Genomic DNA, 15,890 nt, shown 5'->3' on the forward strand with positions numbered 1-15,890 from the left:
GAGGATAGAACATGAGGCAGAACCATGGTCCCAGACGTTGAGGTGCAGCTGTGATTAATAAAGGGGAAATTGCTTCCTGTTGTGCGCGAGCATGTCTGGATTTTTATGGTGTACGCCCTTTTCGGCTTTTGGGTCTACGTACACTTTTAGTATAGATCCTACGCAAATTTATAATGTGGGGTACAACGTGGTGTGTTCCAACCAAACATGCATCAGAAGGGTCTTGGAACAGATAAATAATGGCTGTGGCTTAAATCTTATCAAAAACTTGGGGATGGTACCAAAAAAATCAACCTATTTAAATAAACTTTCATGTTGTGCCAGAAGCTTGTTAAAGCAAAAGGCAAATGTTGAGCAATTTACTAAAAAACTTTAAACCAAATACTAAATGATATATATATATTATTTTTTTCTGGTTTTAAAAATTTACAGTAAACTGTTGTATAATAATTCCACTCTAAAAAAACCTCAATTCAAATAAATGACCAAAAGCCTCAGGATAGTCATAACTGCAAACATATAAGCAAAATTTTAACTTTGGAGTTGCAAATTTCAGACGCCGATGTTGACTTTTTTATTATTGGTTTCGTTTTATCATATATTATGTTTATTTTGCAGCACCTCCACTGTGACCAGCTGAAAACCAACAAGCTTATAACAAATTCAGACTCTGTTAACATTAAACACATATTCCAACAGTCACACTACTCCTTCCAGAGACCATCTGCCACGAGCCAACAGGTGAGTCACACAGATAAGGGACGAGGGGATTTATGGCCACTTATTTCCCTGCATACATTCTGGCAATTAGCTGGAAACTTTGTTTACTTTCACCAGTTGCCTCTTAGAAAGACAGTATACACAAAAATCTAAAGAGGGTTTAAATCAAAAGAGCAGGAATGGGTTAAAAGCCAAGGCATACTGCTAGCATCTAGTAAGTACAAGTTTGGCTATTTTGAAGAATAATGTTTCTTTCCCAAATTCTGTTTTTGTCCCGAAGATCCCAATGGGAAACCCCTGTGCCTGCCACACCATTGCTTTTGGACATAGTGTTTTACTGAGTCCACATTAGCTAATGATGAATACCGTTACAATCCCATTTGAGTAGGACTTCTAACGAGACCCACTAGCTGGATCTGAGGCCAAAAAGCACAAAAGCTGAAAATAAATAAGTGGCATATATTTATGTGAAGAATGTTTGAAGGTCCTAAAAAGCAAAACTACACAACATGTATCTACAATATTAATAATAAAGTAGATAAGTTGAAGGTTAGGAAAACTAGTAGGAGAAAATTTAGGAAAAATCTTAAGAAAACTGGTATTGTAGACCACATTTACCCTGCTTAGTTAAGAAAGGCTTGTCCTCCGATAAATAAGGTTTAGACATGATTCAGACTGTGTAACATAATGCACAACCACTTGTTTTTTATGGAAATAATAGAAAAAGTTGTAGTTAGATAAACTGTGCTAAAAAGCCTATTTCTATATAAAAAAAAATGTCATAAGTCAATTCGTTTACAGGAACAAAAACACACTTTTTGTTATCTTTAAGTGAAAAGAAAAACATTGTCTCAGGAAAAACACAAGTTTGTAGACTTTCCATACCTCGGCTTTGTTGTTCTTTGTGTCTGTGGGCTCCTGAGGGCTTGTGATGGTTTGCGTCTCCTCCATGGTGACCAGCTTAAGTTTTAGGTAGGACACTTCGTCCATCAGATCCAGCTTCTGAGTCTCCAGAGAAGTCCTACTCATCAGTTCCTGGAAAAAAAACAACAAATGTACTTCTGGCTGTTTTGCAGATTAACGAACTCCACTCAGCACAATGTTCTTCCCACACTAAGAGAAGGCTTGCTGGAGGGGCTAAAGACCCCGCAAAGCTAAATATACATGCTCTCACGCACACACAGGCTTGCTACAGACTATTAATATCACCGTGCTTCAGTTGTAGAGAGAGGAAAAGAAAGCATGTCTGAAAAAGAGGCAGATAAGAGATGTAGACACTCCTGAGCATGAACTCAGCTTTCAATTCCTCATCCAAACTACTTCCAATTCCCCTTCTGCTTCTTCTGAATTTCAAACTTAGTAGTTGTGGAGTGACGAAGAAACTTCTGAATCTCATCATCTCGTTTAAAATACTTCTGAGAGAACTTGAAAAGAAAATGAACATGTGCGTTTTTACATGTACTGAGCTAGGAAGTTCTGCTCTACCTTTTTTCTAGTTCTAGTATATTTTTTAATCTTAGGGTGAAAGAAAGAAACTTATCCTATTTTCTATGTTGACTGATTTGCTTGCCTTTTAATATGGTTATTTATTTATCTCATTTCCAATGTGATTTTGTAATAATTTGTAGACTTTCTATTCTAAATAACATCACATTAAAAGGTATACTTAGCATTACTCTGATATGGTTTCTGTATGATTTCTGCTCAGAATGGAGTCTTGCTCAAAGTGATACATTAAAAACAGAAGGTATTTTTTAGTTTTAATAAACCCCTAACAAATACAAGATTTAAATTGGCAACTAAATTTTAGTTTCCTCTTAAAATAATGATGTGTCATCCATCATATATTGGGTGTGCACATCATGATCCACTGATAGAAAGCAGTGTGTTATCTTGACAGAATGAAGTTCAGCTTAGGGAAAGAGGACACACTCCTCCAAATTGTGCCCAGAATTGGCTGTGCTGGTTGCTGGAAGACCAAAAAAAGTAGCAAGGTTTTTAGGCTGCAGTTATAATATAGACGGGTACAATATAAGGCAAGCCCTGGCATTGGATTCTTTAGTGAGAAAGAGGAAAAAGCAGACAAAGAAGTTCATTGTGATATTGTCTGTGTTGGTAAACTTCTGGGTCATTCAGCTGCTCGACCAGAAAAAATGACACATTTCCACTAATTTTCATGACCACTCTGCAGGTCATGGAAATGGCATAAGCAAGGATGCGTCTGAAAGTGGTGAGGTGTAAGAGACCGTTAGGGTCTATTCGATTGGACAAACTATGTTGATGGCATTAAAAAATGAATGCTAGGTAACTGCAAATATTACAAATGAACATTTGTTACAGTCAACCATGCTGCATAAGTGGACATAGTTAACAAGTAGTGTCAACACCACAGCCACACAGACAGTTAAAAGCCCATAATCACTCCAGCTCAGAGAATCTGCTTAGTTATGGCAGCTGACTGTCAGTTTGCAATCTAACACCAGCATCGCATTACGGAGGGATAAGCTGCAATATGTAAAGGTAATTTATCAGATGTCTGTGGTGGTCAGCCACAGCTCAGCTGTTTGACATTTGCTTTTAATAAATTATAAGAAGCAACATGTGCCAAATCTTACATCCCTATCCTACACCCCTAATTATAGATCACTTTAAAGAGGCTTTGACCATGTCCAAATTGGAACAAAATAAATGTTACAATCAGAAGTGTCTAAATCTCTGCTCTAAAGAGGTAATCTCTATATTAGAAATAGTAAAATTACTAAATATAATAGTAATCAGATCAATCTCATCTGGTTTAAATCAGAATCAGAATCAGCTTTTTCGCCAAGTTTGTACAGACAAGCAAGGAATTTGAATCCGGTACACTTTGCTCTCAGTGAGGATTTTTTTTTTTTGTATATAGAACAGTGGAAATACAGAATAATGTTTTTTAATGTATATATATATATATATATATATATATATATATATATATATATATATATATATTTATATACAAATCAGAGAGGAACTTAGAGTACAGTGTACTTTGATCAATGATCAAGCAAAATAAAAAGTATCTACAATAGTTGCGTCTAAATTTTAAACCTTCAGGCCTTTTCAGCTCATCCACAGGTCTTATTTATGTCCCTACAATGAAACGCATTACTTGAACTAAAAATTCTGAGTTTGGCAGCAAACAAATAAATGCATAAAAAACGAATAAAAAAACAGAACATCTGAAACTTCGATCGTTCATCTTTTATACCGCTTATTCCATAATGGGTCACGGAGGAGCTGGTACCTATCTCCGGCAGTCTACTGGCGAGAGGCAGGGTACACCCTGGACAGATCGCCAATTGATCACAGGGCATCGCAGAGACATACAGGACAAACAAGAATGCACACACTCATTCACACCCAAGGGCAATTTAGAGAGACCAATTAACCTAACAGTCATGTTTTTGGACTGTGGGAGGAAGCCGGAGTGCCCGGTGAGAACCCACGCATGCACAGGGAGAATATCCAAACTCCATGCAGAAAGACCCCAGCACGTAGTCGAACCCAGGACCTTCTTGCAGCAAGGGAAGAGCGCTACCAACTGTGCCACAGTGCAGCCCAACATCTGAAAGTCATTTGTAAAAAAGCATTTTTTTTATCAAGGTTTACAGCAAGTTGAAGTAAGACATCCTTCATTCAACTATGCCTTTTGAATGTTCTGAGTTGATTTCCTCGAACTCCTTCAGCTGCAACCTTTTTATGATCAAAAAATCCAAAGAAGCAGATAAAATAACAAAAAGTTGAATTTCAAAGGGAAATTTTAAATTACAATGTAATAAACAATTGAGATGAGATGGATTGTGTTGCCACAAATGCACCTGATGAACTGTTGGGGCTTTAATGATGGTCTTCTTTGGAGACATATTAATTCTTTTGGTTCATATGGGTGTGTGCTGCTCTTGCTTCCTGTTAACACCGCTGCATTACAACACTGCTAAAGCATGCACAAAGGTTTCAGAACAGCAGTTTAGTTGGGAAATGTTGTTTGATGACGTGTGGGAGAATCACCTCTGGCATGATGAGTACACTGTACTCTGTCTGCGACCTATAAACCTAAATAGCTAAAGAAAAGACTCGACATGGAGCAAAAAATGTGTTTGAGCCATGCACTCTGTAAATGCTCTTGCAAACGTCTGGATGAAAACAAGTCCAGTTTCATTACAAAAAAAAAAAAAAAATAGGATTGCATAGTTAAATAAGCTGACACAAGCTAACCCTTAGCTACTTGTTGGTTTGCTGATTAACACAGAACTGACTTCAGCAGTTATTGGGACACTACTAATACAAAACATGCCAGTTTAACTTTAACTAGTCTGGACTCTCTGTACCTTACTTGTTGTTAAATAGTATTCATACTAATTAAGAAATCTTTCTCGCCACAAATATACCTAAGGAAAACACTGCAATTTTTTGAGGTGGACGAAAAAATTTAAATGAAAATTTAAAAAATAAATACAAATCGGAAAAGTGTGCCACACATTTGTATTTAGCCTTATTTCACTCTTATGCCCCTAATTAAACTGCAGTTTTGCACCAAAAGTCACTTTATCACTCACACCTTATAAATGCAGCTAGGATTGGGAGATAAATCTAGGTAGAGGGCAATCCTGGAAGAAAACTTGTTGGAGGCCGCAAAATACTTGACACCAGGGCGGGAGTTCACGTTATGGCAGGACAACGACCCGGAACATACAGCCAGTGCTACAATAGAATGGTTTAGATGAAAGCATATTCATGTGTTAGAATGGTCCACTCCAGCTGAAGGAAGCACATGGCAATTTCCTTAATTATTTGGATGTAAAAATTAAGTCCAATGTCAGGGCTGGTTCATTCAACCATACAGATCCAGATTCTGTTACGTTAAAAATGTCATGTCTATTAAACCAACAGGTTTACTTTTCAGTTTTACACTTCATACTCTTAAATCCTGCCATCATCTATATTTTACAGTAAAGTGTTCCTGAAATTTTGTTCTATATTCAGAACTGTTCAACCTCTCTCTGTGTCACTGTTCAGTCACAGCATTTTAGTGGAAATGGGATTTCTAGATTCTCTACAAGTCGCATTATTTCCCTAACGGTTCACGCACCAGTCTGAACTAAAACACAAAGTAAAAACTTTCTGGATTTAAAGCATGCTGGCACAGCCACATGCTCAGCTGTTTTTTTTTCCTTCTCATCTCCTCGGAACATTTCACTTCACCACAGATATGATCTGGCTTTAGATTTTAAATGTTCAAGAGACAACATGTGTTGTGAATTGGCGCTATATAAATACAGGTCCTTCTCAAAATATTAGCATATTGTGATAAAGTTTATTATTTTCCATAATGTCATGATGAAAATTTAACATTCATATATTTTAGATTCATTGCACACTAACTGAAATATTTCAGGTCTTTTATTGTCTTAATACGGATGATTTTGGCATACAGCTCATGAAAACCCACAATTCCTATCTCACAAAATTAGCATATTTCATCCGACCAATAAAAGAAAAGTGTTTTTAATACAAAAAACGTCAACTTTGAAATAATCATGTACAGTTATGCACTCAATACTTGGTCGGGAATCCTTTTGCAGAAATGACTGCTTCAATGCGGCGTGGCATGGAGGCAATCAGCCTGTAGCACTGCTGAGGTCTTATGGAGGCCCAGGATGCTTCGATAGCGGCCTTTAGCTCATCCAGAGTGTTGGGTCTTGAGTCTCTCAACGTTCTCTTCACAATATCCCACAGATTCTCTATGGGGTTCAGGTCAGGAGAGTTGGCAGGCCAATTGAGCACAGTGATACCATGGTCAGTAAACCATTTATCAGTGGTTTTGGCACTGTGAGCAGGTGCCAGGTCGTACTGAAAAATGAAATCTTCATCTCCATTAAGCTTTTCAGCAGATGGAAGCATGAAGTGCTCCAAAATCTCCTGATAGCTAGCTGCATTGACCCTGCCCTTGATAAAACACAGTGGACCAACACCAGCAGCTGACACGGCACCCCAGACCATCACTGACTGTGGGTACTTGACACTGGACTTCTGGCATTTTGGCATTTCCTTCTCCCCAGTCTTCCTCCAGACTCTGGCACCTTGATTTCCGAATGACATGCAGAATTTGCTTTCATCCGAAAAAAGTACTTTGGACCACTGAGCACCAGTCCAGTGCTGCTTCTCTGTAGCCCAGGTCAGGTGCTTCTGCCGCTGTTTCTGGTTCAAAAGTGGCTTGACCTGGGGAATGCGGCACCTGTAGCCCATTTCCTGCACACGCCTGTGCACGGTGGCTCTGGATGTTTCTACTCCAGACTCAGTCCACTGCTTCCGCAGGTCTCCCAAGGTCTGGAATCGGCCCTTCTCCACAATCTTCCTCAGGGTCCGGTCACCTCTTCTCGTTGTGCAGCGTTTTCTGCCACACTTTTTCCTTCCCACAGACTTCCCACTGAGGTGCCTTGATACAGCACTCTGGGAACAGCCTATTCATTCAGAAATTTCTTTCTGTGTCTTACCCTTTTGCTTGAGGGTGTCAATAGTGGCCTTCTGGACAGCAGTCAGGTCGGCAGTCTTACCCATGATTGGGGTTTTGAGTGATGAACCAGGCTGGGAGTTTTAAAGGCCTCAGGAATCTTTTGCAGGTGTTTAGAGCTAACTCGTTGATTGAGATGATTAGGTTCATAGCTCGTTTAGAGACCCTTTTAATGATATGCTAATTTTGTGAGATAGGAATTTTGGGTTTTCATGAGCTGTATGCCAAAATCATCCGTATTAAGACAATAAAAGACCTGAAATATTTCAGTTAGTGTGCAATGAATCTAAAATATATGAATGTTAAATTTTCATCATGACATTATGGAAAATAATGAACTTCATCACAATATGCTAATATTTTGAGAAGGACCTGTAAACTGAATTGAATTGAATTGAAGCTATGTGGTAACGAGCCTCTCAAAAGCAGTGTTCAGCTTACTTTTACTCCCGTTTTTCAGCACTGCTTAATCACATGTCCCTGTCATGAAAGTTTAGGCTTTTTCACTTGCTCCCCGGTGCCAGCAAAACACATAAGGGAGAGAGAATGCTATGTAGCTCGTAGATCCTTGTGTTTTGCATTCCTTTGCAATTGGACATTTGATATTCACTCATTTAAACACTATTTCAACTGGCATATGTGTTTATGTTCCAAAGTGTGATTAAATGTGAACATTTTTAATTCAGCTCAAGAGGGCCAGGAAAACTGTTGAATGTTGTTCATTAAAGTTCTTAAAGAAGAAAATCTTCAAAGCTGAACAAAAACTTATGGTGCATCTTTAGACCGTTTATTGAAGAAGTAAAAAAAATTATGTATCTAGTGCATTCAAATGTAAACACACAGAGAATGAACTGAAAGAGAAAACTGAGGTTTGACATCAATAATATTGAATAACTGTTCCAAGGGCTTGGTGCAGGTAAAGAGGACAGCACAGGATTCCCTTTTTTCAGGCAGTGTTTGTGTTTCTCATGTGAGAATCTTCATTTAGTTACCTACTATACAGCTAAACAAGCCCAGTTAAAATAAGTTTAAATAAAAGTTTCAGGTGTTGTGTGACACATTAAGGGCCTGATCTTCAAAGATCCCAAATAGCGGGTGCTAATTTGCGTGTACTATAAATAAATTGCATATGCAATAAGTGGGCATGTTGCGTGCAATTTTCAAAGACTGCACGTGCTATGGATAGCAGGTGGAAAACAGGTGCAGACCGCCCTATTTAAATGAGGAAATTGTGTGTGCTACTGGCTGGAACAAGAGGAAAAGCAAACAGATCCTCTGCTGTGTTGCTAGAAATGTGTAGGTATTGTTACGCTGCATCATTATAAATGATCCAGTTGCTGATTTTTTCCTTCTGTTCCGTTCGGCCCTTGCTTTTCGGGACTGTTGCAGTTAGTTAACTTTTGTTGTGCTATTCAAATTAGGTTTGTAATCTGCCCTGACAAGATTATTTCTCTTATCTTGCTTGACGTAACTCACTGAGTTCTGTTGTTTTTTTGAGAGTATATGTTTGAAGAGTTCGGAATTTATCATAAACAGCCACAATGTATTAAAGCCTGAACGTAATATTAGCAACATAAAAACAGGTTGTTGTAGGAGTTAGCAATCTGTATGTTATAGCTTTGCTAATTTTAAAACATAGCGTCACATAAATGTCCTGCAAAAATTGAACATTTATGTATGTAAAAATAAATTATTTTCCAATGATTTTACTGAATTCGTTTTGTTGGTTTTACCAATATTTTAACGATATACAACATGTTTGATTGTTTAAATTGTTTTTTGGTGACAAAATAATTTTTTACTGCATAAACAAAACCCTCCCCTGGCATGTGTTCACATTTAAGCATCGTAATCAAACTGATCGAGCTCCGATTGCAATGACATAACATTACTGTCAATTATGCTTGTTTAGTGACAAGGTTAAAGCATACACTGTCTTTATCACCACATGGAGAAGCTGCCTTAAAATGGTGATTTTTCACCTGCTAAGAAGTGACTTTAGCATCCAGTTTGCAAATGAAGGATTTAATCTGCCTTATAATGTCTTTAGTTTTTTCCTATTAATCATATTATCAAAATCAAAGCGCAGTGGCTCTTTTGCATGATGTGCGATTACAGGCTTGACCAGTTATGTGCACATTTTGTCATGATCAGATTTGTGCATGTTCAGCAGATGATCACTAACAGCAATGTTACGCTGGAATGATGTTGAATGAAGTGTTGCAATAAGTTTTACCATAGGAGAAATATCGTGGCTTTAGTTTGTGATTGGCTCCAAATCAGAGCTTAGACAATCCTACAATCCTACATAGAATCCTCTATTCCCATCTATTTTTTATATTTTTATTTCTGACAAGCCAAATCTGACGGCACATGTACAGAAGATTCTCTCTCCCTGCCATCTGTCATTCTATCTATTCCTCCTTCTGGCCAAAGTGACAGCAGACATTTTTACGTCCCATTTAGCACCTGCATTTCAAATGTGCTAAATCTACACGCAAAAATTGAGCCCGCAAACCGTTTCAGGCTTTGAAAATTACATTGCCGGTGTTAAGGGATGACATTTGCATATCCTCCTCCCATGAATGTGTTTGGATCATTATCATATGTTTCACATACTCATGAAGCGCTAAGTGGTCTGCGCCCGCAGTTCCGCTGATTTTGCACACGCAATCCGATTACCACCTCGTTTGTAGATCAGCTTTGCTGACACAAACAGGTTTGCGTGCAGGTTTGTACACGCAAATTTTGAAGATCGGGCCCTAAATGTTTAAAGGTGCTGGTTTTGTCTGTACAAGCAGCATTTAGTTATCAGTCATGGAAATATTTGTATTTATCAGCAGTACATCACAGACCAGGATAATCCTCATAACACTAAAGCCTTATTTTAGTTGCATGCAGATAGAAGCAATCCAGCAGAGAAAGCAGACATGTCACCACAGCTTAAATCCTTCAAATCTGCCATCTACATAGACACAAAGTGAATTTAAGAAGCTCCAGAAGACGCAACAAAATACCACAAAAGATGCAGACCACCATTATCAGTCTCCACACCTTAATCTCTCTTTACCAAACATATCGCATCACTTTAGGCGTTTGATCAGCAGTCATTAACCGCTGCATGTAAGCCAGTAAAACAGCCACATATCGGTGCTGCTAAACTCAGACAGCCTCAAATTGTGACTGACTGCGGAAAAGATTTATTGCAGCACAAATGAAATTTGAGATGTTGTATTTTGCATTTCTACATAAGTCCAGAAAATTATGGAATGATAGAGAAAGCATTGCACCCTGATAAGACTTCTTTTTTAGGAGCTGGGGTCTTTTTGCTCTCTGTGTTGACAACATGGAGGACAAAGAGCCTGTTGAGGAGTTTAAACAGAAGGCTGATTCTGTGGCAGTCAGGGTTGGGATCTTTTGTGTCCAGTCAGAAAGAACTCATGAGTTCTGTCTGACGTCTGCTGACGTCAACAAAAACAACTGGAGAAAAACCTGCCCTGATCTGTTCTTAAACTGGCTTAAAGTGGTGTTTTAGTCACCTTGACCACAGGAGATGTAAAAAACACAAGTTCAGACAATCCAACCTGTATTGGATTTATATAAAGGTGTCATATTAATTCTAAGTATTAAAAAAAAATGAAAATAATATGCACATCTTTATTTTTCAACTTTTGGATGAAAACACCTCCAGGTTCTAAAAAAGTACAGACTGTAGCTAAAATTATTTTGGTTCATTGGACTATAATTACTGTCAGTTGGGCTAAGTGCTACCATCAGCATGTTCTCACAAATATATAACATGCTGACTGAAGGAAAAATGTCTGATGTTGAGCAATTTAGTTTGGCAATTTACTGTTTAACACCAAACCCAGAGAAAAACTTTAGTGATCACATGAGCGCACATTATTAATCCTCCAGTGAATTTAAATGTGTGCAAAGTATAATGTCAATCCCAGTACTATGTAGAAGAATTTTATCATGATAACCAAATGCTGCTGCTTGATTTTTAGTTTAGTGGGGATGGGAAAACCAGCAAAATACTCTTAAATAGGGATAGTTCAGTATTTTTAGGTCTCTGAGCACTTAACTTACATGTGCATCACTAAAAAGTGAATAGAATAATTTCACAAAGAGTGTGACATTTAAAGCATTTATTTAAATGTATAAGGATTAAAGCTAATGAAAATCTATAATGTAGTTTCTCAGAAATGTAGAATCTTCTGTAAAAACAATTTCTAAAGAATTTGATTTTTAAAAACACAAATGTTGGCCTACTGAGAACTGTGTCTGTATAGTGTGAAGTATATACTGTTGAGACTTTGTCAGGGCTCTTTTTGCGTGAATTACTGCTTTATTGCAATGTGTGATCAGCCAGTGGCTCTGCTGAAGTTCTAAGGAAGCCCAGGCTGCTTTAATAGCAGCCTTCAGATTATCTTCATTGTTAGCTCTGGAGACTCTAATCTTATTCATAACAATACTCCACAGATTATCTATGGGATTAGGTCAGGCCAGTCTGCTGCCCAATCAGGCACAGTGATGCCATGGTGAAAGCAGATACTGTTAAATATTCTTAGATCGAAACCAGAGGTGACAGGGCCTCTTCAGTAGGTTATCAGCCTATTTGTTTCTAAATTAATTTAATTTGTTTTAACTCTAGCTGAGAATTTCATTTAGGCGATTTCTTTATTGGGCTGCTGCTTAGTGGCACTAGTGCCCTTTTTCATCAGCAAGTTGACAGGAAAATGGGCACTTACTGCACTTACATGCAGTAAGTGGACCGGGGTCCGGAATTGAACCAAGGACTGTGGCCTCTATAGCTGATGCTCATGCCCCACTACTGAGGCACATGGTGCCACTTTTACTGGATTTTGATGCTTTCCTACAACTGTTTGATAAATTACCTCTAGTGAAATACTTTGGTCTGTGGAAAACATCTTAACTCCTTCTAGGCAACTGTTGTGAATTAATCTCAACCACAGCCTACCAATGCTACCAATGACTGTTGCATATTCAACATAAACAAATGATACTTTTGGAAGCAGTTTGCTGCTGTCTAGTGGTCAAAGATTTGCCCAACTGTCTAATTTTTTTATACTAAATACATACATTTATATCTACTGTGTGTGCTATACTCAAGGTAACAACCTCTCCTAAATGTTTTACAGCAAAAATACAAATCACTGATTTATAAAAATATTATTTTATACACATTTAGGCATTAAGGAGTTAAATGTGGTAATTAAATACATTTTGATTGGTTAATTGACTGATCAAATGGTTGATTGAAGGAATAAAACAATGTAAATCCATAATTAACAGCAACTTTAGCTTAACAGGAAAGACAAGTCACCTCATTTGTAATGTGCTTTAGGATAAACTTTGCCTAATTCATTCCAGGAACCACTGTTGATCTTTGACCTGTTAGGCCTACTTTGTGTTGGTGTGATACACATCACCACACCTCAGCTCTAAACACATGAGTCAAAGGAGGTCAAGACAAACTGAAATAAGCAATAAAACAAACTGCCACTCCTTTATTTAGTCATTTTCCCTCCCTGCTGAAACCATCAGCACCAACATTTGGCCATTCGGTTTGTCAGTTGGTAAAAATAAGATGTCAGATTTTAATTTCAACCAATGCGGCTGTGTTGTTTGTGATCTAGCTGTAAGAAATTAACCTCAAAGTCCTTTTAAGACATTTTATAGACCTTTACTAATTAGATTCAAGATGTACATGGATAAAAAAAAACTGATCTGACTTACATGACAAATTTCAAATCATTTACTAATAGTGAATGCTGCAAGTTACTGACTCGATGCAATCTGTTGAGATTTCCTTAGATAGAAAAACTTTTTCATTAATTTGATTAATAAACTGAATCTGACTACATTGTTTAATATGATTAAGTGGAATGTATGTACTTGACTTGAAATCTGTATGATTTTACTGAATTTACTTAGTAAAGTGCCTTGAGACAACATGTGTTGTGAATTGGTGCTACATAAATAAAACTAAATTGAATTGATATCTTAAGGTAAATAACTATATTTTGTTAACTTGCGTCACTTTGAATGTGACTCCATTGCTTTTGTAGGTAGGTTGTCTAAGTTTAACGCCACGCACACTATGCAGTATGATTCATAACATTTAATGATGGGGATTTTTAGCACACTATTGAAACCTCTATTTCAAGCCAAACTTTATTCACACCTTCCAATGGCGAAAGAGTTAGTAACATACAAACACAGAAATAGAAGACCTGACTAAATTTAATCTACATCCTATAATGGAAAATCTGGATGTATTTAATACTTTTTAGGGGCCTTGAACAGAGAAGATTAGATTTAAATCGTTTTCAAGCAGCTCTGTTTCCAATATGGTTGCTGTCCAATGCAAAGTATATGCCTGACATTTTCAATGATGCAAATATGTTATGCCCCAAAACCTATAGCCATTGCAGAGGACAATTTGGTGTCATCTTGGCCTCCTGGTACTCTGTTGTCATGTTTCAAAGAATAAAGACCACTTGGGAAAAATCTGCAAGTACATTTGATTCTACAAGCATTTTTACAACTGAACAAAATCCAATGGGATGTTCAAACACTCCTAAACATAAAGCAGAAATACTGAAACAGTTTACTTAGTGCTTGAGTAATGCACACTCAATGTGACTTCTTATAGTGCCATTCTTGATATATAGTGGCTGAAATTTCTCAGCAGTGATTTCATACTGTTTGGTAGGCAAACTGCTGTGAATAAACAAGTATCTACTGCAGGCATAAATAGAGTATCTACTGCAATGAAAAGTGCAAATACATGAGACTTAGAGCTTAATATTTGACAATTATTGCATTCTGAAGGTCTTTTGGGATATTAATATTGCACACATATTCCCACATTATATTTAGAGACTAAAAAGAAAGTTGGAGTTAGTAGAGCTGAATCTAGATCATTAGTGCCAGGAATTTGTTTGTCATTACAGATCTGTACTTGCAGCTTGGGGTATGTGAAGCTGTGAATGTAGGGTATCTATAAAGGCATGAGATAAGATGCTTTAACCACAAACACGCAGGTTAAAGATGTGATTGTGATCTCCAGCTGCCTGACAAAGAATGCAGGTAAACATTGAGCTGTGTGCTGACCAAATACTCTGATGCAGGTAAAGATATTAGTTGTTCTGCCCCCTGGTTAACTTTTCTGAATTCAAATTTTCATCAGAAACATTGTTTACCCCTTTTTCACTGAATAAAAACTATAGAGACACCAGAAATGACTAAAAGCAGAAAATAAGTTGACTGGCTCATATGACTTTACAAAAGCAGGTTTTAAATAATAATAAACTAATTTATCACAAAAAGTATTACAGTCCTAAATAAGATAATATCGCTGACTATGTATTATAAGCACTGCCTTAATTGAAAATAGAATATTAGCTACTTTAAGATGACAAAATAAAAATGTATGCAAATAACCCAGAACTATTTAAACCCAAAGCAAATTGTTGTTGTTATACATGTTTTACCTGTTGCAGCATCTCCTCTGTGGAGGCCAGTTTCTGCCGGTGCTCCTCCAAGGAGGTTTCCAAGTCTCTGATTTTCTCTCCCTGCGCCTCCACTTGGTCTGTCAAAACGCTCACCTGTTAGGGGACAAAATCCTTTATAGTGGTTGATTTCCATTTTTCTTCTTAACAACCTCAAAATAACAATGGCATTGACTTTAAATTACAGCTATCATTGGTTGAGGCATTTAAACAGTATTCAAGTTAGGGAGGCACAGATTGCTCAGCAAGTGACTGGGATGGTGCGATTTTCAGCTCTACCGCTTTTACGAATCACTCAAGTTAGTAGTACAAGAACTCTTAAAGCCAAAGTAGTTACTACAAATAAAAACATTATATTTCAAAATGGAGTGTCTGGAGCTTCACTTATTGCTCACTAACATAAAGATAAGGTTTTATAGCGTCACGTGCTGCATAAATCCAGCATTTCAGTCAGAAATAATTGTAGGGACTTATATTTTGCTACGAGCAGACAAATATAACACTTTTTATTAGATAAAACTGTTGGGCTAAAATTTGCCTTGTTACAATAAAATTAATAATGGAAATGAAACAGATCACATAGTTAGTGAAAGTTTTTATATTACCTGAATTACAATAATATGGTGAACAATGATGAAATATATATATTTAGGCACTGATGTAAAAGTGAGAAAAATATATTTAGTAACAGAGTTGATAAAGGAAAAATATGGAAAAAAATGTAAATCTGTTTGTTATGAAAACACATTTTCAATTGAACTAGAAATGTTTCACAACTTATGTAAAGATATTCTGTTTTATCAAAAATCTCTAGACTTTTAAATCTGCAAAAATTTAATAAATTGAAACTTGTAATTGGCTTAGAAAACCAATCTTCCATTTTTTTATAACAGAATAAGAAATAAAAGACAAAATCAGCAAATGTGACATTGCTGCAGAAGGTAACCTGGAAGTATTCATAACCTCGAACTGTTTACAGTTTTTCACATTACAGGAAAACTATTGGTCATAGACATCCCTCTAAAAACAGCATTTCCACAGTGAAACATGGTGGTGGCAGAATAATGGTGTGGGGAGGC

General features: G+C 37.0%; 1 protein-coding gene across 4 annotated transcripts in view; it reads right to left on the reverse strand.

The window, feature by feature from the left end:
* The window catches only part of ppfibp2b (PPFIA binding protein 2b), a 110,250-nt gene that overhangs the window by 40,647 nt on the left and 53,713 nt on the right, over positions 1–15,890 (reverse strand). For all 4 annotated transcript variants that reach the window (XM_047385848.1, XM_047385839.1, XM_047385829.1 and 1 more), the window contains exons 5-6: positions 14,794–14,907; positions 1,606–1,755 (exon numbers count right to left, since the gene is read on the reverse strand). In XM_047385848.1, coding sequence (XP_047241804.1) covers positions 1,606–1,755; positions 14,794–14,907 — 264 coding nt within the window. The remainder of the gene's footprint in view (positions 1–1,605; positions 1,756–14,793; positions 14,908–15,890) is intronic.

The sequence above is a fragment of the Girardinichthys multiradiatus genome, chromosome 2 (genome assembly GCF_021462225.1).
Source record: "Girardinichthys multiradiatus isolate DD_20200921_A chromosome 2, DD_fGirMul_XY1, whole genome shotgun sequence".
In the NCBI taxonomy this organism is placed as follows: Eukaryota; Metazoa; Chordata; class Actinopteri; order Cyprinodontiformes; family Goodeidae; genus Girardinichthys; species Girardinichthys multiradiatus.